The sequence below is a fragment of the Orcinus orca genome, chromosome 10 (genome assembly GCF_937001465.1).
Source record: "Orcinus orca chromosome 10, mOrcOrc1.1, whole genome shotgun sequence".
NCBI lineage: Eukaryota > Metazoa > Chordata > Mammalia > Artiodactyla > Delphinidae > Orcinus > Orcinus orca.
The window spans coordinates 83297368-83322360 of NC_064568.1; the positions used below are offsets into that span (position 1 = coordinate 83297368).

At 46.8% G+C, this 24993-nt stretch overlaps 2 protein-coding genes across 5 annotated transcripts; one reads left to right on the forward strand and one right to left on the reverse strand.

Moving 5' to 3' along the window:
* Positions 1-43: 43 nt before the first annotated feature.
* Positions 44-6057, reverse strand: MRPS18B (mitochondrial ribosomal protein S18B). Its single transcript, XM_004286064.3, has 7 exons — positions 5878-6057; positions 4590-4698; positions 4390-4487; positions 3916-3984; positions 2516-2582; positions 1194-1253; positions 44-611 (listed from the first exon to the last, which is right to left on the reverse strand). The coding sequence occupies exons 1-7, from the start codon at positions 6055-6057 to the stop codon at positions 316-318; spliced, it is 879 nt and encodes a 292-aa protein (XP_004286112.1). The 3' UTR covers positions 44-315.
* A 78-nt stretch (positions 6058-6135) lies between these two features.
* On the forward strand, positions 6136-23250 carry PPP1R10 (protein phosphatase 1 regulatory subunit 10). Of its 4 annotated transcripts, none has more exons than XM_004286065.4 (20): positions 6136-6273; positions 6814-7341; positions 13644-13762; positions 14442-14528; positions 14675-14810; positions 15226-15277; positions 17305-17382; positions 17531-17704; positions 17923-18028; positions 18129-18241; positions 18730-18830; positions 19070-19217; positions 19292-19450; positions 19553-19799; positions 19962-20025; positions 20131-20325; positions 20480-20555; positions 20785-20898; positions 21064-21726; positions 21994-23250. In XM_004286065.4, exons 3-20 carry the CDS (start codon positions 13656-13658, stop codon positions 22101-22103), a joined length of 2730 nt encoding a protein of 909 aa, XP_004286113.1. In that variant the 5' UTR covers positions 6136-6273; positions 6814-7341; positions 13644-13655; the 3' UTR covers positions 22104-23250. The 4 variants fall into 4 exon arrangements, with proteins under 4 accessions (XP_004286113.1, XP_033272967.1, XP_033272968.1 ...); XM_033417076.2 differs by lacking the exon at positions 6136-6273 and adding an exon at positions 6451-6589; XM_033417077.2 differs by lacking the exon at positions 6136-6273 and having other exon boundaries at positions 6577-9504.
* The last annotated feature ends 1743 nt before the right edge of the window (positions 23251-24993 follow it).

The following is a 24993-nucleotide window of genomic DNA, read 5'->3' on the forward strand; positions in this document are numbered from 1 at the left end:
GCCCCGCAATCCTCCATAGCATTCATCTGAAATGCAGCCCAGAGACAGGATACAGCTTTATTGTGGAAAAACCCAGTTGGCACAGGTCTGGAACAGTAGCAGAATGTATAGCCTATCTATTGACAACATATAGGGGCTGGGGCTTCCGATACACGTCTGCACTGCCCTCCCTCAGCCTCAGATGTATTTATCCCTTTCACCAACAATCATTTCCTTTCTCTGGCCCTGGGCCTGCCACTGGCCACAATGTAGACAGCTCTTCAGGATGAAATACTGTGTAAGGGACCCTCCGGCTCCCTTCCTAGTCTACAGCTCCTACAGAGCAGTCTGGGGGCCCGCCTGCTCAGTGGAGGAGGCTTCAACTGCGGCTGTGAGGGGCACCTTGGGCATTGACTCAGGTGGAGGGCCACTTTCTTCTCGGAGATGACCCTGGTAGAGCCGACGAAGGCGGGACAGCTCTCTCTCTGGTGGTTGTTTCCAGTTGTACCATGGGTACCAGGGGTCACCTGAAACCAGAGTGGGCGCTGGCGGAGTGACACTCACAGCTCCATGAGAGGTACTGAAGTCAGGGTCCCGGGGTTCAACCTGGGGAATGTGGTAACTGAGGAGACCTGGGGGATTAAAAAAAAGAGAATGCCAGGGAAGGGAGGACAGGTACTTCAGATTAAGACAGATAATAAGAAAAATGACATATAAAGGGAGGGAGGGACCAGTCAGAGCCACTGGGTTCATTTATGCATGTGGTATGCTGCACAGAAGCAACTGGCCAAGGGGGCAAGTGTGGGCTGACGTGCTGCCCAGACTCTTGCCTGCCAAGCTGTGCAGGCCTGTGCCAGGGCTATGAAGCTGCATCTGCCCTAACATAGGGGTACCTTTTCCTAATTTGTGCAAAAGTGTCATGGAGCCCAGGGTCAGAAATTTATACAAACCTCCTATGATTTACACATGGCATTGGGGCAACATTTATAAAATAAGAAGGCAGAGAAAGAGGAAGAAAAAGAGGACAGGGCAACGACAAGATAAGAGACTCAGGAGAGGAAACAAGGGACAGTGGAGTGATGAAAGAAGAGATTCTTTGGAAGAACATGAGTGCTACCTTCTCAGATAGGTGGGAACATTTATATCCACCCTCCAGCCCTAAGTCACCTTCCTTATGCCTAACAAAACTGCGCTGTGCCCCTTCTCATTCTTACCATGATCCCTGGCTTTCTGGATGGCCTGGGTCAACTTCTTGTGTTGCTTCATACAGACCCCTGTGAAAAAAGGTAACTCAGAGATCATTTTATAAGTCACAGTAAATGAATAACATAACTGCTTCTACATGGTGATAGAGGCTTAGATTTGGAAGACCTAGCTCTACCTGATGACCCCATTCCCCTGACCCCTCGGCAAGGCTTGGTTTCCCCTTCTGCCCAGTGGGAAGAACCTTCTCTCTCTCTCTGCGAACCAGGATGAAGACTTAGGAGGGTCTAGCCACTATAGAGAAGCCACTTAACAGTAAAGGTTTCAAGACAGGGAGCAGAACACAATTCAAAGGGCAAGTGTGGTTAGTTAAAGGGCTGAGTTGGACAATCCACAGAGAAAGATTCAATAAAGGAAGAATGGATTTCAGATCTGGGCAAGACGATCTGAGAAAGTAGCAAAATAGTCCCTTCAGCCTTTTACAGCCTGACTATAGAACTCTTCTTAAAACTCCTTGGGAATTCCCTGGTGGTCCAGTGGTTAGGGGCTCTGTGCTCTCACTGCCGCGAGCCCGGGTTCAATCCCTGGTTGGGAAACTAAAATCCCACAAGCCGTGTGGTGTGGCCAAAAAACCCCACAAAAAACCAAACTAAGCCTAAACAAAAACAAACTCCTTGACAAACCAAACTCCACCAATCATGCTACCACGCCACAAAAGGGTGGATTCCGATTATTCTTTGCAAATTTATCTTGCTTTGGAGCAGGGGTTGGCAAAATGTTCTCTGTACGGGGCCATATACTGGAGGCAATGTGGCATATGTTTTAGGCATATATTATAGTCTGTCTCAGCTCCTCAACTCTGCCACTGTAGCCTGGAAGGAGTTGTAGACAATATGAAAATAAATGAACATGACAGTGAGCCAGATTTGGCCTGTGACTATAGTTAGGGAATAGATATAATCTTGAATTGGTGAGCTTACGCCAAATTTGGGAAATCTAACTGAATTGTCAATGGAATAAAAGGTCAATTTATGAGAAAGCCTTCCGTAAAAGTGAAGAGACCCTATAGAAAGGAAACAATCAGCACCACTTACCTTTTAACAGTTCCATCTAGATAGTTTGCTTATACTGGTACTCGCCTGTATCTTCTGTTCACATGTAACTGTTTTAGCGTGTGAGTATCCCCATTAGGCCAAGATTTCCAAAAGGTTCCATCACATTTTTTAGGCCATTAGTAGGAACCACCAAATAAATACCTGTTGTCTGTCTTAATAAATATAAGAAGTGCTGTAAGGAAAAGCTATTCTGGTGGTGACAGGGATGATGGGCTGACCTGTATATGGAGCATGGAAGATGATACCCGTGTGGGCGCAGACAAACTGTTCCAAGAGCTTCACATTCTGTAGGAAAAAGTGGTGGAGAAACAAGAGAGAGGGAAGGCAAGGTAGCAGGACGATTAGGGACTAAAAGTGCACAATCCCTGCACACCCACACAAATGACCTTGACCCTTCTACATCTCCCCAGGTGCTACTTTCCTTCAGGTCCTGGTTTTAGCCGCATCCCTTTACTGAACACATTCTTGCAACCTTTTTCCCTTTCCTGGCCTTCCAACCATTTCACATACACAGCCTACGTTTTGTCACTGAGACTCCCATAGAATTATCTTCTGCAGGGGTTAGGTTCTAAAGTCAGTCCTTCATGCAACAAATTAGGGACAGTCTGTTGGAAAATCCCTGAAATCACCCAGAAAATGTAGTACGTGTTATAATGTACATTTACAAATTATTAACTTATATAAATGCATGGTATATGTAATGTATATGTTTACTAAAATCAATTTTAGAGATTTAATTATTAGAATGACTCCCAGCCAGTAATTAATCACAGGTGGTGAGACTCCCAAAGAAAAAGCAGGTATATCTGTGGAGTGGAATGGCAGGCAGAGTCAGCTGCACTCTTCAGTCTGTAATCTTTCTCTCTCCCTTAGTCATGCAATTTGTTATAAACTGTATACAAATGATTATAGCCTTTTTTTGGTAACCAATTATACACAGCTGAAATTGAGAAGTATCTTCTGGACTCCTCTACAACCTGTATCAGAAGGAGCCTGAGAGCAGTCAGATACCCCCATCTGCTGACTGACTGACCCCTGAATGCCCTCTGACTTCTCTGACGACCAGCCATTCACCTTCTGCCCTAATACCTTGTAATACTGCAAGCTCGGAAGGGCACTTTTCCATTATCATCTTTATAAGGTTTTTGAATACTTTAAGGAATAAGTTCTGTCCTTATCACAATGAAGGTTTTTTGAAAAAATAACTAGATTATACCTTGCTTCATGTATCTGCCCTCCAGCCCCAAGTCTCAGCATGCCACCAAACATCAACATGACAACGAAATAAAGAAAATCTCCGGAAAAAACTAGTCCAATCTACTTGCTAACAACTGTGATTGATATAAATAAACCTTTGGGCATTGCCCTCACATTAGAAACAAGCATTTCTCTTGCCAAATTAGACTGTAAATTTCATAGACAAAGGATGAAACTTTTTAGTAAAACCCTTAGTAGAGCGCAAAAGGCTGGAAGGAGGAATGTTTTTATATTACCAGAAAGTCAATACAAAATGGACTTTAGGGGCACCAGGATATGAAGAGCGGGGCACCTAAGGTAATCTCTTTAGCATTGCAAAAAAGGCTCCAAGTCTTTATCCTAGAGAAAAGATTCTCCTTACCCTAAAGTCAACGTGCAACTTCTGATCCCGGCAGATGGGGCAGGGATTCCCAGCAATTTTATTTCCACGCTGTAGAGAGAAGAAACTGGCAGGTGAAGCTGTTCAAAGCCCTGTCAGAAAGAGTGCTGCTGGGGACTTCCCTGGTGGTGCAGTGGTTAAGAATCCGCCTGCCAATGCAGGGGGACACGGGTTCGAGCCCTGGTCTGGGAAGATCCCACTTGATGCCAAGGAACTAAGCTCGTGCACCACAACTACTGAGCCTACGCTCTAGAGTCCGTGCTCCACAACAAGAGAAGCCACTGCAACAAAGAGTAGCCCCTGCTCCCTGCAACTAGGGAAAGCCCGCATGCAGCAAAGAAGACCCAATGCAGCCAAAAATAAAAAAAAATAATTAAAAAAAAAAAAGTGCTGTTGCCGCTGTCACTATGGCCTCCAGCCCCACTCCACATCCACGTGCCACACTCAGAAACTCACAATACATGTCTTTCGAGTCCGCTGTGGGGGTATTCCACCTTTGTGGTTGCGACGGTAGTCAGTCCAGACAGGGCGAGAACCATAGCGGTTCTGGTATTCTGAAATGAAAGACCATACAAGTTTGGGTGGTGGTGATGGGCAGGTCTCTGTCCACTTATTTCAGACCTCACTTGACCCTCCCCTTCCCCATTTAGAAGTACCTTCTGAGTCCAGATATTTCCAGGGTTCATCCTTATAAGGGGAAACGGGAAGTGGGAGCAAAGAATCGTCCTCAGCGGGGGCTTTGGTGCAAAGAGTCTGGAGGGGAACCTATAAAAGGAGGGGCAGAGGCGAAATGAGACAATGAGTTCAAGGACAAGACCTGATTGGTTTGCTGCCCACACTTCAGGGAGAAAGGGGAAGGCACGCCCACTGTGTAAATGAAATACAGCAGGAATATGCTGTATATGGGAGGTAGCATTTTGTGGGAGATTAAGTTTACATCAACAACGACTATCCCTACCTCCAACTGGATCTTGAAAGAAAAGGTAACATTAGAAGATAAACTACTAGCACAGGTGACTGGGAAGCAAATTTATTTGAAAAGACAACTCAAAAACCTGGCACGTATAAGGCATTCATGCTTTCTGGGATGAACTCAGTCTACTGGAGGAAAAGGGAGAATGTCCATCTTCTTGGAATTAAGATGTGTGGCAGGAAGGGGATGCAAAGGACATGCGAGTCTCCAACTCGATCCAATCCAATCACTCAGTTGCCCAGCCTTCTAAGAAGTTGAAGGTCAACATTCCATATGGCAGAACAAACTTAAGTCCTAACACTACCTCTAAAGCTACCAGGCCTGTAGTTAACTCGGTGGTGACCCCTGTCACCAGTTTTCAGTCCCACTTTAGGGAGTGGCAGTTGGGCAAGCCTTCCCATCTCACCCTACCCCACCAAGAATCTGCCCTGCCCATAACCTCCAGGTTGGTGAGTACGTAGGCTGGAGGGAAAACTCAATCCAAAGTTAAGCTCTCATGTATGCTTTGATAAGAAACTGATTTAGTGAGATAAAGAGCCGAGTAACTGGTCCCAGGTCATGAGAATGTATCCTGGCTCTACTGGAAGATAGTAGGGCTGGTAGAAGTTAGTGTCCCTCAACCCAAGAACACTCCCTGGCATCGAAGATTTAGACACCACCTGTACAGTTAATAGTTGGTTTGTGTATGGCCAAGAGATCCGTTCCACCGCCTAATTATTCAGCCGAGATGGAAACGGAAGAGGAGGACATCCAACCCGTGCTCTTTACTCTCGACTCGAGATTAGAAAACGTGCGCTGTACTGAGGAATGAGAAGGGAAGGAGGAGGGTGGTGGAAGCAAAGGGTTGCCTTGACAGCCAAGGCAGAAGCACTTGGGAAGGCCTCGGCTCCTGGATTCCCAGCAGTGGAGCGATGACCTCGAAAAGGTACAACCAAATCTGGCGTTGTACAAAATGTGCCCCAAGGAGTTACCTGAACTCCGTAGGCACCTCTGAAGGGCGAAATGCTAGGAAGGCGCCTCAGCAACACGTTCAACGTGGAGGCAGCCATCTTGACATACGCATAAAGCAGGAAAAGCGACTGCGCATGCTCCAGGAAATAGATTAGGGTAGGGCCAAGGACGACCCCGCAGTGCGGAAGGCGGCAGCGCATCTGCGTCAGGACGGAAGCGTGAAAGGCGAGCTGTAGGGAGAGGCCAATTTCAACTGCGTCACTATCGAATTCGGCCTCAAAATTGCATTTTTGCTGAACCAGCCAGTACGACTCTTAGATCGCATTCTTACAGTTTGTATTTTAAGCAATTTTGAAGTCGATTTTGACCGAGATCCTCTCACTGCGCATGCGCCGGTCCGATTCTACCAACCCTTGGTGAGAAATGATCTCGAGGGCGGAAGTGGTGGAAGCAGAGGAAAGGGAGGTGCTAGGCCGCTAGGTCAAGCGCACGCTTTCGGGGGCCGGGAAGGAGGCGGAAGAGGGTGCCCAGGGGAAGGGGCTGAGCGAAGGTTAAGGCAGGATAGCCAATCAGCTGGCGAGTTGTCTTATTGGTTGCCCAATGAATTCACGTCCCGCGCACAGTCTCTCGCCGCAAGGGCGTTTCACTAGCACGTTTGGGCGCGTTGGGCGGTGTCCGGATATAAAAGACTCAGCCCGAGCGGGCAGCCGCCATTCTGGAGTTCGTTTAGAGGTAAGTCTCGGCGTTTTGTTGGTTGGAGGGTAAAATTTTACTGGGACAGTTGGCCTAGGAAATGGGTTAGGAGAGGGCTCGGTTGAGAGCCGTGACTCTTTTTAAGCGGCTGTGTTCGGGATGGGACATGGAGGTGTTTGGGGACAACAAAGATTGTACTTTTGGGTGTTTAAGAGCAACCCATACTGATTATATCTTTCTCCCTTGTGTTCCTTTTATCCCAGGTTTGAATTTTCTCGGAGAAAGACGGGCCGGCCACGAGGAGAAAAGAAACAAGCCGCAGCAACATCTAAGCCCTTGAAAGGATCCTGAGAGAGGGGGGAAAGGGAAAACAGCAGCCACCAGCCCAACCACTTGTGTCTTCTGCCCCTTCCCACCTATCTTGCCCACCCCACCAGCCCACGCTGCCTGGGACTTGAAATCTGTGGCCGAAGGACCGTCACCACATAACTTCAAAAATAATCAACCACCCTCCCTTCCCAAACCCACCCAAATTCACTCATCCAGCGTTTACTTTTTTTAATCCACTCAGAACTTTTTTTCTACGACCCCCCCTCCCTACATGGAGTTGGGTGGGGGGAAAATGAATACTGAGTTGGCCTTTATTTTTTTTAAGGAGACTTTTTGATCCAATGAGGCCCCCCAAATAATTGAGTTTTGGGTCCTGGTTGGTTGTTTTATTTTTTTTCTCCAAAATTTTAACCCCCTCCCCCCCTGAGCCCGAGGTGCTGACGTCGCAAAAAAATTGGATAGTAAGTGTCGAATTTTCAAAAACCAGCCTTGCAACAAGAAATCAACGTTTCCCTTTGTGAAACCAAAAATAATGAGAGGAAGAAATGAGACCGTAGAACAAATAGAGAACTGGAGGAGGACCGATCCGGTCACTTAATCTCCATTAAAAAGGGCCTTTGGGTCTAAACAGTGTTCTCTCTCCCCTACCACCTGCCTCTTCCCTGCTCTGCTGCAGGCTAGGAGAGGGTGGAGGGAGGGCCCGCAACTTAAGATTTTGATGGTTAACCCTTGGTAATCCAGCCAATTTCCAGACTGCCAAAGCCATAAGTGTTTGCTTTTTATAAGGAGGTATGGTTACCTTCCTCTCGTTAGCAGCAGTCTTCAAAAGGGTTAATGAGCTCACATACAAAAGATGGTGGATTTTGTGGCCCAGAAGTCCCACTTCTTTGTGTGTGAGACAAGCAGGGCGCCTTTCAATTTGCCAGATTAATAAGCAATCTGTACATAAAGATTGCAGGGTAAGGAGATGGGCAGAGAGAAATAGGTGGCTATGACTTTTTAAATGATTGTTAACTCTCAATTTTAATGTAATTTGTTTGGGGTATATTTGTGTGGTTAATACAGGTGGCAATCTAGGAATAAAGATTGCAAGACACTTAATTCAGGGCAAAATATAATCTTAGTGCCAATACATACAAGATAGTAGTTGGGGAGGTAAAGAATGTCTTGTAATTGTTGCAGATTGCGTAGGTTATTTAAAAGCAAAAAAAAGTGATTAACATTTTAATTTGATACTTTTTGGTGGGGGGAATACAGTTAAGTAGAGGGTGGAAAGGTTGGGGAAATGTGGAATTCAGGAGTATAATTTTAAAAGCCATTTAGTGCAATTGAATGCTAGCTTTCTAGAAGATTTTGTGTCGTTAAAAGGAATTTTTTTCTTCCCTGCTTCAATATGGCGACTTTCTTTGTCCTTTTGTCTTCCAAGCGGCGTTGCAGGTTGTGTCTTGACCCATTTTTCTCCTGTCCTCCCACCTCAACCCTATTTGTTGAGAGGGGTCCAAGTCCTCCCCCCTTTCCCTTTATAGGGAGGATGGGGGGGTGTTCGACAGTAGCAGGTTGAACCTCAATTGCGAATTCAGTTCTTCCCCGCAGAAAATTGTTCTTTTTAATATTTTAATTGCTTTTATTTTCACACTGCTCTTATTCAAAGTAGGTCAAAGACTATTCAGGATGGGGGCTGCTTTTTGTTTTTTGGTTTTTTTTTACTAAAAGGTTTTTTAATGTAAAAAGCTACCGGCAGAGCCGGGATAGCTTTTTAAGTTAGAGTTCTCTTCTCCGTAACAAGATGGCGTCCCTGCCTTGTTGTTTTTCTCCCCCTTTTGCCATCCAGAGCTTAGGGCCGCCCTAGAAACTTGGTCAAGGGGGAGGAGCAGCATTGAAAGGTGATGTAATCAGCTTTCTTCCTCCTTTCTCCACCCTCTTCAAACTCCACCCCGAGCAGATGCCTTCTGGACTCTTGTGCACGCTGCTGCTAGACAGGAAAAGCCATTTTCCTTATTTTCTTTATAACCTTTTATAGTCATTATCTTAAAAGGAAAAAAGCTTATAGGAATTAGGTCTTGAAGCTGTCCGTCTCCTTGGGCAGCTCTAGTTTTTGTATTTAACGATCCCGAGTCTGTTGCTTTTATTTTCACCTTCTTTCATCACTACTGCTTGGAATTTTTCCCCGCTTCAGTTGCCAGGGGTGGAAACCAGTCAAACAGCTGTACTTTAGGGCTGGAAGCTTTTGAGGGGAGTGTGTGTGAGCGTGTGTGTGTCTTATGTGTGTTGGGGGATACTGGAGGAAGACACAAGGACTTGTGAATGAGTAACTGGAATAGACAACTGGGGCCTAATGACACTGAAATGTGCCGTTTCTGCTCAGGAATCAGTCCTTGGGCCTCTTGGCATTTGGTCGCTTTGTATGATGAGAATCTGGGGGAGAGTGGGTACTTTAGGACTTTCTTCTAAATCGCCCTTATTCCCGCCTCTGGGTTTGGGGGTAAGCTCTTTGTGTTCAGTGCTGTATCACGTTCTCCAGTTGCTTAGCTCCTGTACATTGGTACTAGGATGAGAAGTGAATCTTTAGGAAAGGAGGCGGCAGTTGTAAACTCAAGGCAGGGGGATTCAAGCTACGGTTTCTGGTAAGCAAAACCTTTCTGGTATTACATTTCACAACCTTCATTTCTTTTTTCCAAAGAGCCACCCTTTTTGAATTTCTTTTTCCTTCCCTTCTGAAAGAAATTCCTTAAAAACAATGGGGAAATAATGTCCTCTTCGTTTTTCTACTTGTGCAGTGCTGTAGCAATTGGTGCATGTTTGAAAGCCATGCCCTACCTGAGGGTGGTATTGGGTGTCCTGTCCCTTTCTTACCTTTCTTCTTCCAACTTTTTCAAAATCAAATCTTTATCAGACTCTCCATATACTTGTCATTTTTTAAAGTCCTGCCGTGAAGCGTGAAGGTTCTAGGCAGAATTGGAAAGCCATTTTGTACAACTGTTCTTTGATGACTTGGTGAGACTTTAGGGCTAATTTTCTACTGGGTATGGATTCTCAAACTATTACTTGTGGATTGGATGGGAGGGCCTCTTCCACATGTCCTACTGACCACAAGTTTTTTATCTTTTAAGCAGTTTGCCATGTGCCTCTGCAGCATACCTTCCTTGGGAGCTGAACGTTCTACCCACTGGGGTTCCTGAGCTCTAGTGAGCAGGGGATTATAATAAAGAAGATCTGCATTAACATGGGAGATGGGAAAAAAGGTCTTCTAGGGAAACCACATCCATCCAGAGAACGTCGGAGAACCTGATCCTTGTAGTTTGTGGCCACAGTTCTATCCTGGGATCCTGTCCTATGAGGGCAGGGGTGGGGGGTGACTTTACACCCCTATTGAAAGGCAAATAAGCGTTTGGGAAGGGCATGTGCTACCAGGTTTTGGAGTGATTTTGAGGGGGGGGCGGCTTACTACTTGAAGAGAGGTGCGACCTTGTGAATCACCTGAGAGACATAATTCAGTCCACTCTGGAGTCAGACTAGGAAATGCCTCAATTACCGTGGAAAGGAAGGGGGGAATGTAAGCTACAAAGCACTTCATTTCCAGAAGTGCTAAGACCTCTAAGTGAAGGTAAACTTGGACGGACACCTTCCTCCTTTGTTAGAAGATTGTTGTGATTGTTTTTAAACTCGCCTAGAATTTTTGTCCTGAACCAATTCAGTTCTGTTTCATTGGTGATGGGTATGGAATAACTTTAGCCAAGCTAGATATTTTTCACCTTATTTATTTTGGAGGCAGGAGTTGGTGTCACTTCTGGACTTAATTTTATCTCTGGTAAGAGAAAATTCCCCAGTGCCTTGTGTCTGCACGTGTCTGCCAGCAACATGCTCCATAAGGAGAGCCCAGCTTTAGGACAAGGTGGAGATGACGCCAGGGGTTGCTTCCCCACCGCCACCCCGTATGTTCTGCCTTCAAGGAAATTAAAACATATCATACCCTGGATTATTTTTGGTTTCAGAAAGCTTCCTTAAGCTTTCGTTCCAGGCTCCAGATATGTTAATGACAATTGGTCACTGCCCCTCTTTCCCTGGTAAAGTCATTTGCCTTTTCTCCTGTAGGGCTGTGCCGAGAATTTAGGCTCTTCATTCCTTTCCACTTGAGTGCCTTGGAACTTCTTTCTAAACGTAATGACTTCAAAATACGGAAATAGGTTGTAAAACACTTGGGGTCCTTAATTTTAAATGAGTGAAAACTAATCTGCCTGGAGGAAGCCGTCATGAGAAAAACCCCTTACATCTTAAAACCACGTGATTGGTGCTTGTGAGACAAAATTTATAGTTTTGTTAATATATTTCCAGAATGTACATAATAGGAAAACTGCAGTGGAAAATGAATATTTAACATTTCTTCTGCTTTGTCTTCTAGTTTTCCTTGACTGTTAATGTCTTTTATTCTTGCTGCTTGTGAATGGGGAATTAAAAAGTTGTCCCTGGGTCCCATTCCCAGCAGAAGGCACTGGACAGAATTTAGCTGTGTACTCGCTGGTTTCTTTTCTCTCTGAAGATGGTTATTCTCTCTTGTCTGCTGCCCTCTTAAGCAAAGGAACATTTGAGCTCAGGTGACAATTTTTGTTTCTGAAGGAAGTAGGGGGAGCAGGCCTGTTGACTTAACTGGTAGGTGGGTATGCAAAAGGGACTTTTCCAAGGTGCTGTGTATTCAACTGGGTTTGAATCTGAGGGGCCAGCTGTATTTAGGGGACATTGGTTGGAAGTGAAGTTAGTTTAATTGAAAGCTTTTGGTCAAATTGCGTATATTTTTTTTAACTGATGATATATTTTATTATTTTGGATTTGCTCATTGCTGTTCCAGTCTCCAGCAAATGGGAAATCTATTTTGTGTATCCCTTTATTGTATTTCTGTCCTTACAGTGTCTATACTTCACTTTATAGTGTCTTACTACATGGGGAAAATTCCTTTATCCCCATGTCTGTCTCTCTGTGTATAAGAATCACCACACTTAAGTGGATTTGGCCTGTGGACTTCTAATTTATCTGGTATTGGACTTGAATGTTTTTTCCTCTGACCTTAGGTTCTACCTGTCCTCGTGGAGATTCCAGGGCAGCAGCAAAGCACAGTTAACCCAGACTTGCTCACCTCTCAGTATTTCTTACCTTACCTCCTCTCCCTGTATTCAACCCACAGGTTATGGTCTCAGGAACCAAGTTCCCCCCATGCCTCTGCCTCTTCTTGGCCTAGGTTGTTAGACCATGTAAATGTAGAAATTTATTGACTTTTTTATTGTGAGAATTAAAAGGTTGAAAGTGTTATGCTTGTTTTTCTCTTTTGGCTTGAGAACAAATAGAACAAATAGAACTAATTAACATGATCTTATAAGGAACCTGTTTTCTGCAGAAAATATAATCATCTTTGTAAAACACTGATTTTTTCCCACCCTTCTGCCTGGCTCATGTGTTTCATCTCTGTACTAGATGCGGGATTCAGGAGGCTTTCTTCTTGCCTGCTTCCTACCCAGTGTTCGTCTTATTTCCCAAATGTCGATATTACTAAGGTGGCTTTCTTTTCTGCTTCTCAGAAGCCAATGTTTAGAGGCATTGTGGATAAAAATCCTAATCAGAACCATATTGATTCTAAATTACCTCTCTCAAACTTCAGTTCTGGCCTAGAAATTGTTTCACGTGTCTCTGTCCCGTAACAGCTGTGTTCAGCTTTTAATTAACTCCTTTTCTAACCTAGTCTAAAGCAGCTACTTAAAATTTAATGGCATTTTGCCAGCTTCTAGTTTTATTTGTTCCATTCTTTTTGGCTCCATGGTTTCTAATTTCAGGCTCTCCTTGGGGATCTTGGGTGGTGTTATGATTTAGGAGGGACTAGGAGTCAGATTCGCATCTTTGCTTTTGAAACCACAAACCAATCTTGCCCTTAACTTTGAAACAATAAAAACTCATGCAGGGTTTGGTTAATGAGTGACATTTTTTCAAGGCTTAGGAGGACCTGCTTGATTTTCTTTGCTCCATTTGTCTCTTTCTGGGAGCCACCCCTAACTCCCATAGGGGAGAGGTTCTGTTTTCAAGTTTTGTTTCCTTCTCTTTTCACCTACAACTTTAGAAGATTGTCTACTGGTGCAAGCAGAACATATCCTGCTACCTGTGGCGGTTGACTTTTTTTTTTTTTAATAAGCAGGTTCTTATTAGTTACCCATTTTATACATATTGATGTATATATGTCAATCCCAATCTCCCAAGCGGTTGACTCTTCATGGGCTAAGATAGAAAGGAGTTGACTCTTGGAAGACAGCCCAACATCCATGATTGGCCCAGTTCTTATCAAGCTATAGGTTTGGTGTTTTTTTTAAGCTCGATTCATTAGCAACTAAGGGGAAATGGGACCTGATAAGCAAAAATGACTTGGAGAGTTGAGTGTTTGTTTTGGGAATGTGAATCTTAGCTCTGATACAATCTGGTGAAGTTCAGCTGTCCTGGGAAGGATGTAACTGGGAGCGAGAGGAGAGGTGCTGCCTCAGTCCTCCAGTCTGACTGTCGTCCCCTTCAGTCATGTATTAACACAGTGCTTCACTTGCCAGGGCTGTTTTCTCAGTAGGGACAATTGTCTGTGTTGATTTTTCTTACCTAGATAATGGTGAGTGCAGTTGAATGTAGATTAAATAATCACTAATAATTTGTCAAACAGAGATAGAATTTATTAGAGGGCAACTGTGGCTGTCCTTGCCACCCATTTATTCTGTGGGTTTGTTTTATCCTCTTATCTTAGAAAACCTCGATCATGGGTTCGGGTCCCATAGATCCCAAAGAGCTTCTCAAGGGCCTGGATAGCTTCCTTAACCGAGACGGGGAAGTCAAGAGTGTGGATGGGATTTCGAAGATCTTCAGGTGAGTCTGTACCCTTTGAATTCGTTGTGAGTGGAGAATATTTTGTGTTGTAATATGACTGTAATTAAGGTAGATAGCAAAAAGTGTTCCCTAAGAGGAATGGGAGTCAGTGGAATAGGATTCAAATCCAATTATGTTAGAACTAGTGATAGGAAAAGATGACCCCTTGGTCCCCGGTCATTACGGCATCTGGATATTTGGAGATCCACAGTCCCAAGGGAAGGAAGGAAGCAAGCAGGAGTGTCAGGTGACAGGATTCTTAGTTCTGTTTTGGGTTGCATTCTGCATGCTCCAAATGTCATTTTCCTTCAGGGATCCTCAGGTTTTCCAGGAGAAAGCGAGTGACTAAGCCAGTCCGAAGAGATGGTAGTTGAAGGCTAGGGCTCTTCACCTGGAAGCAGAATCAAATGTGTCCTGTGGGTTAGAGAAGCAGTGACACTTAAACCTCCTCAGATCGGAGACTTCAGTGCATCTCCTCCATTGTGTTCCATCCCTCTGGGTGTTTCCACATCAATCCTGATCCACCCCATCCTCCTAGGGGCCTGTGTGATCCCCCCACACTGTAGCGAAGTCCCAAGTCATCAGGGATCTCGAGGTACTCCCGCAGATTAGAGACGTCTGCTCAAAGAAGAGGTGCTTTCGGGCTGCTTCATTTCTAACCTTGACTTATCTCTTACAGTCTGATGAAGGAAGCACGAAAGATGGTGAGTCGATGCACTTACTTGAACATTCTCCTGCAGACCCGTTCACCAGAAATATTGGTCAAGTAAGTGGGGACTTGGGTGGCTGGGTACTTAGAAGGCGGGGGGAGGTGAGGCACGGGGTTCCTGGGTTATTGCTGGGGGACTAGGAGGGTGTGGTATACTCCCAAGACCCAGGAAGGGCATCACAGAGCCTCCTCCCTGCCTGCAGGTTTATTGATGTTGGTGGTTACAAGCTTCTTAACAATTGGCTGACATATTCAAAGACAACCAACAACATTCCCCTCTTGCAGCAAATTCTACTGACCCTGCAGCACCTACCACTCACTGTTGACCATCTCAAGCAGGTACCTTCAGTCCTTACAACCCTGGTTCTTCCTTTTTGGTTTAGGCTAACAGATGAAAAACTCATATTGACTCTGATGTGGCTACAGTCTTGGGCCTGTGAGGTAGAATGGTAGAAAAAAATAGGAGTTTGGAATCAAGATTTGGTTCAAATTTATGTCCTTTAATAGGTGTGTGACGTGGGGCACTTATATATCTGAGCCTCAGTTTTTTCATTTGTAAAATGGGAATGGTTGAACCTACCTAAATGGGTTGTTTTAAGGAGTAAGACTACGTCTCCAAGGGCTTTGTAAGAGAGAAGGTCTATCTCAGTGTTAGTGGCTGTGAAGAGATTGTGCGTTTGCGGGAGTGGTTAGCTCTGAGTGGGCTGCTTTTCCTTCTGGCACTTACCATCCTGCTGCTCCCTTCCTTTCGTAGAACAACACAGCCAAACTGGTGAAGCAGCTGAGCAAGTCAAGTGAGGATGAAGGTAGGGGCCAGTCCTTTCCTCTGTGTCCTGGGCCTTCTTCCGTTACTTCCACTCAGTTACCTTCATTTCTTAAGATCTCTTGGTGTAAAAGCCATACACTTAAAATTCTTTGGGGGAAATAGTGTCATCCTAGAATGTCTCGTCATCATTTACTTCTGTTTCTCTAAATATCAATAAATAGAGCATATTCTGGGACCCTCAATGTCTATTTTCCTAACAACAGGTATGCTCGTTCTACCAATAAACACCCTGCTGTAGGGCATGGGCAGAATCCTGACTGCTGGAGTATATCATAGCTTTGATAGCAACAGATTCTTTCCTTTGCTAAGACAAAGGGTTTTGGAGCTCCTGGCAAGGGCCATACAGTTCTGGCTTGAAGACAAAGCCTGGCTCCAGAAAGTCACAGGCTTTTCTTTAGAGAAGAAAAAGGTTTATATCCAAGAGTTAACCCAAAAGTTTTACACCCAAGGCATAAACCAGTGAGCACAAGACGCTGGTTTCCCGCAAGTGAGCAGCATTGTAGCAGAGCCGATCCCCGCTCTTTGTCTATGGGGAATGGTATGCTAGGTCCCTTTGGAAAGTTTAGCTAGAGGAGAAAACACTGGGAACATTTTCCAGGATAAAGGATCACGATTTTATTTTAACTCACAGTATTGTTTAAGTGAAAAACATTCCCTAGCTTTCTGTTCTTTTAGTTGTATTAATTCTGTTTTTAGGTCCTTTTATATAATGAGCACTTCACTGTTTTTCTGACATCTCAGAGTAGCTTTGTAGGATAAACTGTAACACAGAAGATCCCATTAAATCATTGCCTATCTTTTGTTTCTTCACTGAGGTATATTGGTCCTTGTTCCAGCTGGCTTAATTGTGTTGCCGTCTTTGAGTATAGGTTTAATTATTATTCTGTGCTTCCTTTAGATACTGAAATTTGTACATTCCTTATTGACTGTAGTTAAGTTTACTGGACCATAGATAGTATCGATTGCTTCAAAGAGGTTTCAGGATATTCCCCCACTGGGCATTGGGGTTCATATTGCATTAGGTATAGGAGTTGGCAGTTGTGTGACTGTTTTAAAAAGTTAAATTTTAATATTCTACAACAATTTCATTATTAAATCAGCCCATAGTGGAAATGTTGGCAAGAAGAGAGGTCCCGTAGATAGATTTTATTTGCCAAGTACAGAAGGAAAGAGCTACAAATGCATTTTTCCGTATATTTAGAAATAAATTCTGTTTTTTATCTTTAAATTCTCTGACCATCTTTTTTCTCTAGATAAACTCTGCTTCCTTCATCCTAAATCGGTTTGTTTTTAAGTTCTTTTTTCACTCTTGCAACACTTAATTGATTCTTTTAAGAGCTGTCATCACTAGTGACATCCTAGGAAAAAAGTTTCCCTAGAAAATCTTTTTTTTACGAGGATCTAAATCTGCCTCCTTGAAATTTTTAAAATCTGGTAGCCCTTTGGATACTTGAACCCCTCTGCCTTTCTCCTTATTTTATTGTAATAAGTGGTTAAGGGAAGAGCATAGGCACTAGGTTCATTCTGCCATCTTCTAGTTTTGTAACTTTAATCTCCATGCTTCTGTGTCTTAAAGGGAGATTAAAAATGTTCAGGTTGTGGGCTTCCCTGGTGGCACAGTGGTTGAGAGTCCGCCTGCCGATGCAGGGGACACAGGTTCGTGCCCCAGTCCAGGAAGATCCCACATGCCGCAGAGCGGCTGGGCCCGTGAGCCATGGCTGCTGAGCCTGCGAGTCCGGAGCCTGTGCTCTGCAACGGGAGAGGCCACAACAGTGAGAGGCCCGCGTACCGCAAAAAAAAAAAAAGTTCAGGTTGTAATAACAATTACATGAGATGTATGCAAAGCACCTGGTGTAGTTTTTACAACATACTTTAATAAATGTTCCTTCTTTTTGCCCCCACCCCCACCCGGTGGCATCAGGGTTGAAAGTTATCTGAATAGAGGAAAATTCCATGATTCAGTGTATCTTACATTATTTAGGCATTTCCCCTTTCTCTCACCTGCAGAGCTCCGGAAATTGGCCTCAGTCCTTGTTAGCGACTGGATGGCTGTGATCCGCTCCCAGAGCAGTACCCAGCCTGCTGGTAAGCAGCTAGGCCCTTTATCCCTTGTATTTCTTTCTTTCCCACTGGGATGTGGCCTTCCGTGCCCCTAACCTGCTTTTTACCTCTGACTGACAGTCTTTCTCTTTATCTAAATAAAATCCTTTTCTGCTCTGTTTTTCCACAACAGAGAAAGATAAGAAGAAACGGAAAGAAGAGGGAAAGAGTCGAACCACCCCTCCTGAGCGACCGTTGACTGAGGTGAAGGCTGAGACTCGGGCTGAGGAGGCCCCGGAGAAGAAGAGGGAGAAGCCCAAGTCCCTCCGAACCACGGCGCCCAGTCACGCCAAGTTCCGCTCTACCGGTAAGGCTGCCGTCTGGCCTCTGGAGTGTCTGTGGGTAGGTGCACAGCCCGGGCCTTATGGTGGAAGAGTTGGACTTAATGGTACGATAAATCTGGAGAGAGGGAAGACTAGTGGGTGGAGCATTGTGGGAGTTTATAGGGCTTGATGAAGGTTAAGGGAGGAAGAGTCAGGAGAGTGTGGAGTGAGTCCAGCCCCAACACCATGTCTTCTCCCCCAGGACTAGAGCTGGAGACCCCGTCTTTGGTGCCTGTGAAGAAGAATGCCAGTGCAGTGGTGGTTTCTGACAAGTACAACCTTAAACCCATCCCCCTCAAGCGTCAGAGGTATGGACCATGTTCTTGGTTTTTGAATGGGTTGGGTCTGTGGACATGAGGGGAAAAGAGGGGGCAAGTCAGGTGTTGTTGACCAGTCCCTTTCTAACAGTTCCACAGCCGCCCCAGGAGATGCTGCACCCCCTGCAGAGAAGAAATACAAGCCACTCAACACAACACCCAATGCCACCAAAGAGATCAAAGTGAAGATCATCCCGCCACAGCGTGAGTCTAAAGTGGGGGGATGTGCTTTGAACTGAGAGCAAACTTTTTTCATGGAAATGAAGCGTTTTCCTCCATTTTCATCTGGTTTCTTGGTGTCCTTTAACGTTTACTCCCCTGGAACTCCCTTCCTAGGAGTCCTTGATAGGATTGCTTAGGAGTGATTTTAGAGATGAAGTAGGGAGGCGTGCTGTTCAGTGACTGGTGTGTGCGCTCCCAGCCGTCACGTTCATGGGGGCTGACTTTGTCACTTACCTGAGCTCTGATTCCTATCCAAAGCCACGCTTGCCTGCCTTTAAAAGAAAGATAGAATAATGACAAGAATTTCTTGTGTGAATCCTCCTACATATGCTTCCTGGTCACCTTGAGCTTATTGTGTCCAAAGTTGAGGCAGGGTCTCTATTGGCCAATTTTCTGCCCAGATTTTGTCTATAGGAATAGCATTATTAAGGAGGTCTGATGATTCCATTTTATGCTCTTTTCTTTTGTAGCTATGGAGGGCCTGGGCTTTCTGGATGCGCTCAATTCAGCCCCTGTTCCAGGCATCAAAATTAAGAAGAAGAAGAAGGTGCTGTCACCCACAGCTGCCAAGGTATGGGTGCTGTGCAGTAGGTGCCAGTGACCAGGTAGAAAAGGTACAGGTGAAGGAAGGGCCCAGCAGCTAGGATGCTCGGGGAGGACAAGAGTTGTGTCTCAGATGTAGACTGGTGGCAGAGTACTGTTAGAGACAGTCTTCCTTTATAGGAACTGTTAGGGGATCCTGCCAAGGACCCTGGACTAATTGCCTCGCCTTTCCTGTCAGCTCATTAACTTCTTTTTCTTTCACAATAGCCAAGCCCATTTGAAGGGAAAACGAGCACAGAACCGAGCACAGCCAAACCTTCTTCCCCAGAGCCAGCACCTCCTTCTGAGGCTATGGACACAGAACGTCCAGGGACCCCAGTTCCCCCTGTTGAAGTCCCAGAGCTCATGGATACTGGTAAGTCTAGAAACTGGTTCAGGTTTCGGGGTTTTCTGAAAGGAAGGATCTGCTCTGAAACTACTTGTTTACAGCCTCTTTGGAGCCAGGAGCTCTGGATGCAAAGCCAGTGGAGAGTCCCGGAGATCCTAGCCAGCTGACCCGGAAAGGCAGGAAGAGGAAAACTGTGACCTGGCCTGAGGAGGGCAAGCTGAGAGAGTATTTCTATTTTGAACTGGATGAAACTGAACGAGGTTAGAGATCCAGTTTCCTCTATAGTAGGTGGGGTATAGAGAGTTTAAAAAGGACTTGGTTGGGCTTACCTTCCCTCTTGCTTTTTTTCTCCTTGGCAATAGTGAATGTGAATAAGATCAAGGACTTCGGAGAGGCAGCTAAGCGAGAGATACTGTCAGACCGACACGCGTTTGAGACGGCCCGGCGTCTGAGCCATGACAACATGGAGGAGAAGGTGCCCTGGGTGTGTCCCCGGCCCCTGGTGCTGCCCTCGCCTCTTGTCACCCCTGGAAGCAACAGCCAGGAGCGGTACATCCAGGCTGAGCGGGAGAAGGGGATCCTTCAGGAGCTCTTCCTGAACAAGGAAAGGTGAGCAGAATGGGGTTCACTTCCTGAGGTATTGAGCCCTTGAGGGGAACGTGCCCTGGGGTAATTAGAAGGGGGGTGGGGGTTAGGAAGAAAATCAAGGGCTTGAATAAATAATTTGACTGTCACGCTTTTTTTTTCTATCGCCTGCTGCATTCCTGACAGTCCTCACGAGCCTGATCCTGAGCCCTATGAGCCTGTCCCCCCCAAACTCATCCCCCTAGATGAGGTGAGTTATGTGGTGATGGAGGCTGTGCTTGACATTAATGCATCTTTCGTGTGAGACTGGCTCTTTATCCTTGTTGGTCCTGATTGTTCTGTCCTGTCATTTCAGGAATGTTCCATGGATGAGACCCCATATGTTGAGACCCTGGAGCCGGGGGGGACCTGTGGCTCACCCGATGGGGCAGGCGGTTCCAAGTTGCCTCCTGTTCTGGCCAATCTTATGGGAAGCATGGGTGCCGGGAAGAGCCCCCAGGGTCCTGGAGGAGGAGGCATCAATGTGCAGGAGATCCTCACCTCCATCATGGTACGAGCCTCCCTCTTCTTCCCCACTGTCTCCATTTCTCCTTACTCCCGTTCTGCTCTCCTTCCCACTTGCTTTCTCCTCGGGCTCTCCCTTCTCTGCCGGGTGTTACCCTTATTCTCTGTTGACCTTGTCCCTTAATGACCTTGCCTCACAGGGTAGCCCTAACAGTCATCCCTCAGAGGAACTGCTGAAGCAACCAGACTATTCAGACAAGATCAAGCAGATGCTGGGTAATCCTCAGGGCCAGCCCCAGGGCCTGGGCGAGGAGGCCTGCAGTGGAATTGGGGGAGCAGGGGTATTGCCACTAGGCGGCAAGACATGGGAGGGGAAGACTGGACAGAGGGCAGTGCTCTGCCAGGTTGGTCTGAGGGGGTCAGCTGGGCACACCTAAGCGGGAAGACGTCATGCCGCTCTTCTGGAATCGTCTTGCTGACTGCTTCACTCCTTTTTCATTAACAGTGCCTCATGGACTCTTAGGGCCTGGTCCCATAGCCAATGGTTTCCCACCGGGAGGCCCTGGGGGCCCCAAGGGCATGCAACACTTCCCCCCTGGACCTGGCGGACCTATGCCAGGTAGGTGGTGAGTGAGAGGTTAGAATGGGTTTGTCTGCTTGATTTCGGCCTGGTAACTGTACAGGATTGACCAAAGCCGGGGGTTGGTTTGGGTTGGGAGATGGCGGTCCCTGGGTGCAACAGGTAGCTGATACTGTCTCTCTCCCTTTTTTTTCCCCCCAAAAGGTCCCCATGGAGGCCCTGGGGGCCCTGGTGGGCCAGTGGGTCCACGTCTCCTGGGTCCCCCACCCCCTCCCCGAGGGGGTGATCCCTTCTGGGATGGCCCAGGTGACCCCATGCGGGGTGGCCCGATGCGTGGGGGACCAGGTCCGGGGCCATACCATAGAGGCCGTGGTGGCCGAGGCGGGAGTGAACCACCTCCTCCTCCTCCTCCATTCCGAGGGGCCAGAGGAGGTCGCTCTGGAGGAGGACCTCCAAATGGAAGAGGGGGCCCTGGTGGGGGCATGGTCGGAGGTGGTGGGCATCGTCCCCATGAAGGCCCTGGTGGGGGCATGAGCAGTGGCAGCGGACATCGTCCCCATGAAGGCCCTGGCAGTGGCATGGGCGGTGGGCATCGCCCCCACGAAGGCCCTGGCGGCGGCATGGGTGGTGGCAGTGGCCATCGTCCTCATGAAGGCCCTGGTGGAGGAATGGGTGCTGGTGGTGGACATCGGCCCCATGAAGGCCCTGGACATGGGGGGCCCCACGGCCACCGGCCTCATGATGGCCCTGGTCACCGAGGCCATGACCATCGAGGGCCACCCCCTCATGAGCACCGTGGCCATGATGGCCCTGGCCATGGCGGAGGAGGCCACCGAGGGCATGATGGAGGCCACAGCCATGGAGGAGGTGAGGATGCTCCCTGTCCCCCATATGGCTCTTGGTGTCCCATTACAACTTTTTGGGGAACGTCACTACCCCGGGTCTGCCAGGCAGAACATGAGGTCACCCCGTTCCCAGCATGCATGGCAGTTCCTTCCTTTAGCCCTTCCCCCAGGTCCCCAAGACTAGGTCTCTCTGAAAGACAGTTCTCAGGATGCCTTGGACGGGTGGGATGAGGGTGGCATTGACCTCTTGGCCATTTCCTATCTAACTATTCCACCATCATTCCCACAGACATGTCAAATCGCCCTGTTTGTCGACATTTCATGATGAAGGGTAACTGCCGCTATGAGAACAACTGTGCCTTCTACCACCCGGGTGTCAATGGGCCCCCCCTGCCCTAGGGACCACCTGCCCACCCCACCCACACCCCTGTGGACTGCAGCCTTGCTCCTTCCACCCTTTTATGGCTTCTGTGAGGCCCATTTTCCCCTTTCCCCAGCCGATGAGGAGCCGGCCCCCTCAGTGCCCACCTGCCTGGGTTCTTGGGGGTTTTCGGATCACTGGTGCGCATTGATGTACATATTTTCCTCCAGTCTGGGGAGGAGAGAGACTGGACACATTCTGTACCCTGGACTGCTGAAGAGGAGACCGAGTTGGCTTCACTTTTTGAGGAGATTTGCCCTTTATGCCAAGCGCCTCTCCAGTATTACCCTTTATGCCTGAGAACCTAAAGCTGGTTATCCTGGAGAACACCTCTACTCTCCTCTTGTGGGTCCTCCACATGCACACAGAACTCTGACACGGGATCAGCTGCACTTATGAAATCATCCCAGCCAAGTTCATGCTTCCTCGTGGGGTGGGGAGATGGTAAAGGGGTATTGTGTATCCCACTGCACTGAGAGGACTCAATCAGGCTGGATTTGAGTTCTGGAACACATCATCCCCACTCCTCCCGACACAGGCTTTACATTGAGTCCTTTCTCAAGTAAGACGTTGCAATCTTCCGTGAACACCCAAGTTTGCATCATGGGTCTGCTAGGTTCAATGATGGCAAATCCACATCGGCATCCGGTGAAAAGTTTTAGCTGGCATAGGTGAGGCCATTGGTGGTGGTCCACCCTTGCCTGCAGCTCATTCTGGAAATTAAAACACTTCAGTGAGACCAGCTTTTCATCAACTGAAGCCCGGCGTGCCGGGCATGCCAGTCACACTACACGCACTGCCTCTGGGAGTTAGCATGCTCCTGGCCCCCACCTGGAACCTTGTGGGTGTGAGGCCTCCAGCTCCCTCCCTTGCCCTGTCAGCCACCTCTGAATCCCCACCAGGTGCCTTCCTGGGTGGATTCGATGAGATGACCTGCCCTCTCCCAGCCCTCTCCTTCACCTGTCTCAGCATCAGTTGTTTTCTATGAAAACAGTGGATTGGTTGGGTTTTGTGCAGGGTCTTGGGTTAGAGCCACAATGGATTTGAGGATGAGTATTTTCTTTTTTCTTTTGGTTTTGTATATTTTGTACATTAATAATAAACAGTGGAAAGAGAAGTATTTAACCCCTGGTGTTCCTGGACTGTTTAAAAAGAAAAAAGCCATTATCAGCTATTGTTGAAAGTTCATTAATACAAACCTTTGTGGAATGTGGCTTTCAACCCTTCGTTGGTGTTAAGTGAAATACTGGTGAAGGAGTACTTTGAATATAAAACGCCATAGCTCGGGAAGGCAGAGCTCACAGATCACCTGAGCTGCAGAAGGTGCAGGCACATCCATTCTAGCTGATCCTAACAGCCCTGTGGAGTAGCTTAGGGAAGGGATTTATGTGAGGGTGGGCAGAAGGGAGGAGTAGGGAAGAGTGGCTGAAAAAGGAAAAATCCAAGAGCAGTTTCTGGGGAAGGAAGGAAAAATAGGTGGATCCTGCTTGTCCCCCAAAAAAGGGGCTCTGCAGGGTAGAGAGAAATAGGCCTGCTGCTAGAAGATGTAGGATCAAGATAATTTTTAGACCTTAAGGACAGGTATTGAGGGCCTAGTTGATGGAACAAGATTCCCAGCGGTGGGAATTCCCTGGTGATCCAGTGGTTAGGACTCAGCACTTTCACTGCTGGGGCCCGGATTTGATCCTTAGTTGGGGAACTAAGATCCTGCAAACTGTGCAGCATGGCCAAAAAAAGTATATTTAAAAAAAGAAAGATTCCTGGGGAGACAGGAGGTTTTAGAGTCCAGAACATGGAGGGAGAGGATTAACTTTAAATAGGAAGCTCTACTATTCTTGTAATCAGAAATTAAGAGATTACATTTTGGGGGGAGAGGGAAAGGGAGGTAGGGATATTGGGGTATAGGTTGAGAATGGTGGTTACCAAAGTTGCAGCGTTCCTCAGAATCATCTGAAGGGCTTTTAAAAGAGATTGGGGGTGGGGTTCAGCAAATTTTCTGATTCAGCAGGTCTGGGATGAATTCCGAGGTTTTGCATATCTAACAAGTTCCCAGGTGTTGCTGACTGCTGATCTGGAAAACAATGAAAAGACAGGGCCCTAGAACACGTTTCTTGGCTGTTGTTTCCAGGATTGGCCACAAGAGGGGAGCAACTTCCTAAACCTCACAAGCCCCACCTACACTTAGGCCAGTGGTGCTAATTTTTCTTCCCTTCTGCCCCTTCTCTGGAAAGAGGGTGTTCAGTCAGCCTACTGTTGCTCTTCACACTCGGAGAGGTCCTGAAAAGATGTAATCTAAGGGCCAACCTACGAGGTGAAATACCAATGAAGTACACAACTCAAGTGAAAAAAAGTTAAAAATTCTTTAACTTGGGCTTCCCTGGTGGCGCAGTGGTTAAGAATCCGCCTGCTAATGCAGGGGACACAGGTTCGAGCCCTGGTCTGGGAGGATCCCACATGTCGCGGAGCAACTAAGCCCGTGCACCACAACTATGGAGCCTGCGCTCTAGAGCCCGCGAGCCACAACTACTGAGCCTGTGCGCCTAGAGCCTGGGCTCTGCAGTGAGAAGCCACCACAACGAGAAGCCTGCACACTGCAACAAAGAGTAGCCCCCGCTCGCCGCAACTAGAGAAAGCCCAGCGCAGCAACGAAGACCCGACGCAGCCAAAAATAATTAAAAAAAAAAAATTCTTTAACTTGTGTTTCTTTCTTTCTGGTTGCATCTACTGCTGCTTCTCACCTTCTTCCCTCCACCTCCTGCAACAGGCCACAAGAATCTTTACAGAGAGCTTAATTTTTTCTATTTTAATTTAAAAATGAGTTCAGCCATTTTCTTTCAAATTTTCCATGAAAATCCAAATTACCTGTTA

Bases quoted from the DNA above. Each gene is read 5' to 3' on its own strand.
- MRPS18B (XM_004286064.3), bottom strand. From the start codon at position 6,057: ATGCGCTGCCGCCTTCCGCACTGCGGGGTCGTCCTTGGCCCTACCCTA. The intron at 3,985-4,389 runs GTGAGTTTCTGA...TTCTCTCTACAG, and splicing joins GGACTCGAAAGACATGTATT to CGTGGAAATAAAATTGCTGG. The intron at 2,583-3,915 runs GTAAGGAGAATC...TTTTTCCTACAG, and splicing joins AGTTGCACGTTGACTTTAGG to AATGTGAAGCTCTTGGAACA.
- PPP1R10 (XM_004286065.4), top strand. From the start codon at position 13,656: ATGGGTTCGGGTCCCATAGATCCCAAAGAGCTTCTCAAGGGCCTGGAT. The intron at 14,811-15,225 runs GTACCTTCAGTC...TTCCTTTCGTAG, and splicing joins CTGTTGACCATCTCAAGCAG to AACAACACAGCCAAACTGGT. The intron at 17,705-17,922 runs GTAAGGCTGCCG...CTTCTCCCCCAG, and splicing joins CGCCAAGTTCCGCTCTACCG to GACTAGAGCTGGAGACCCCG.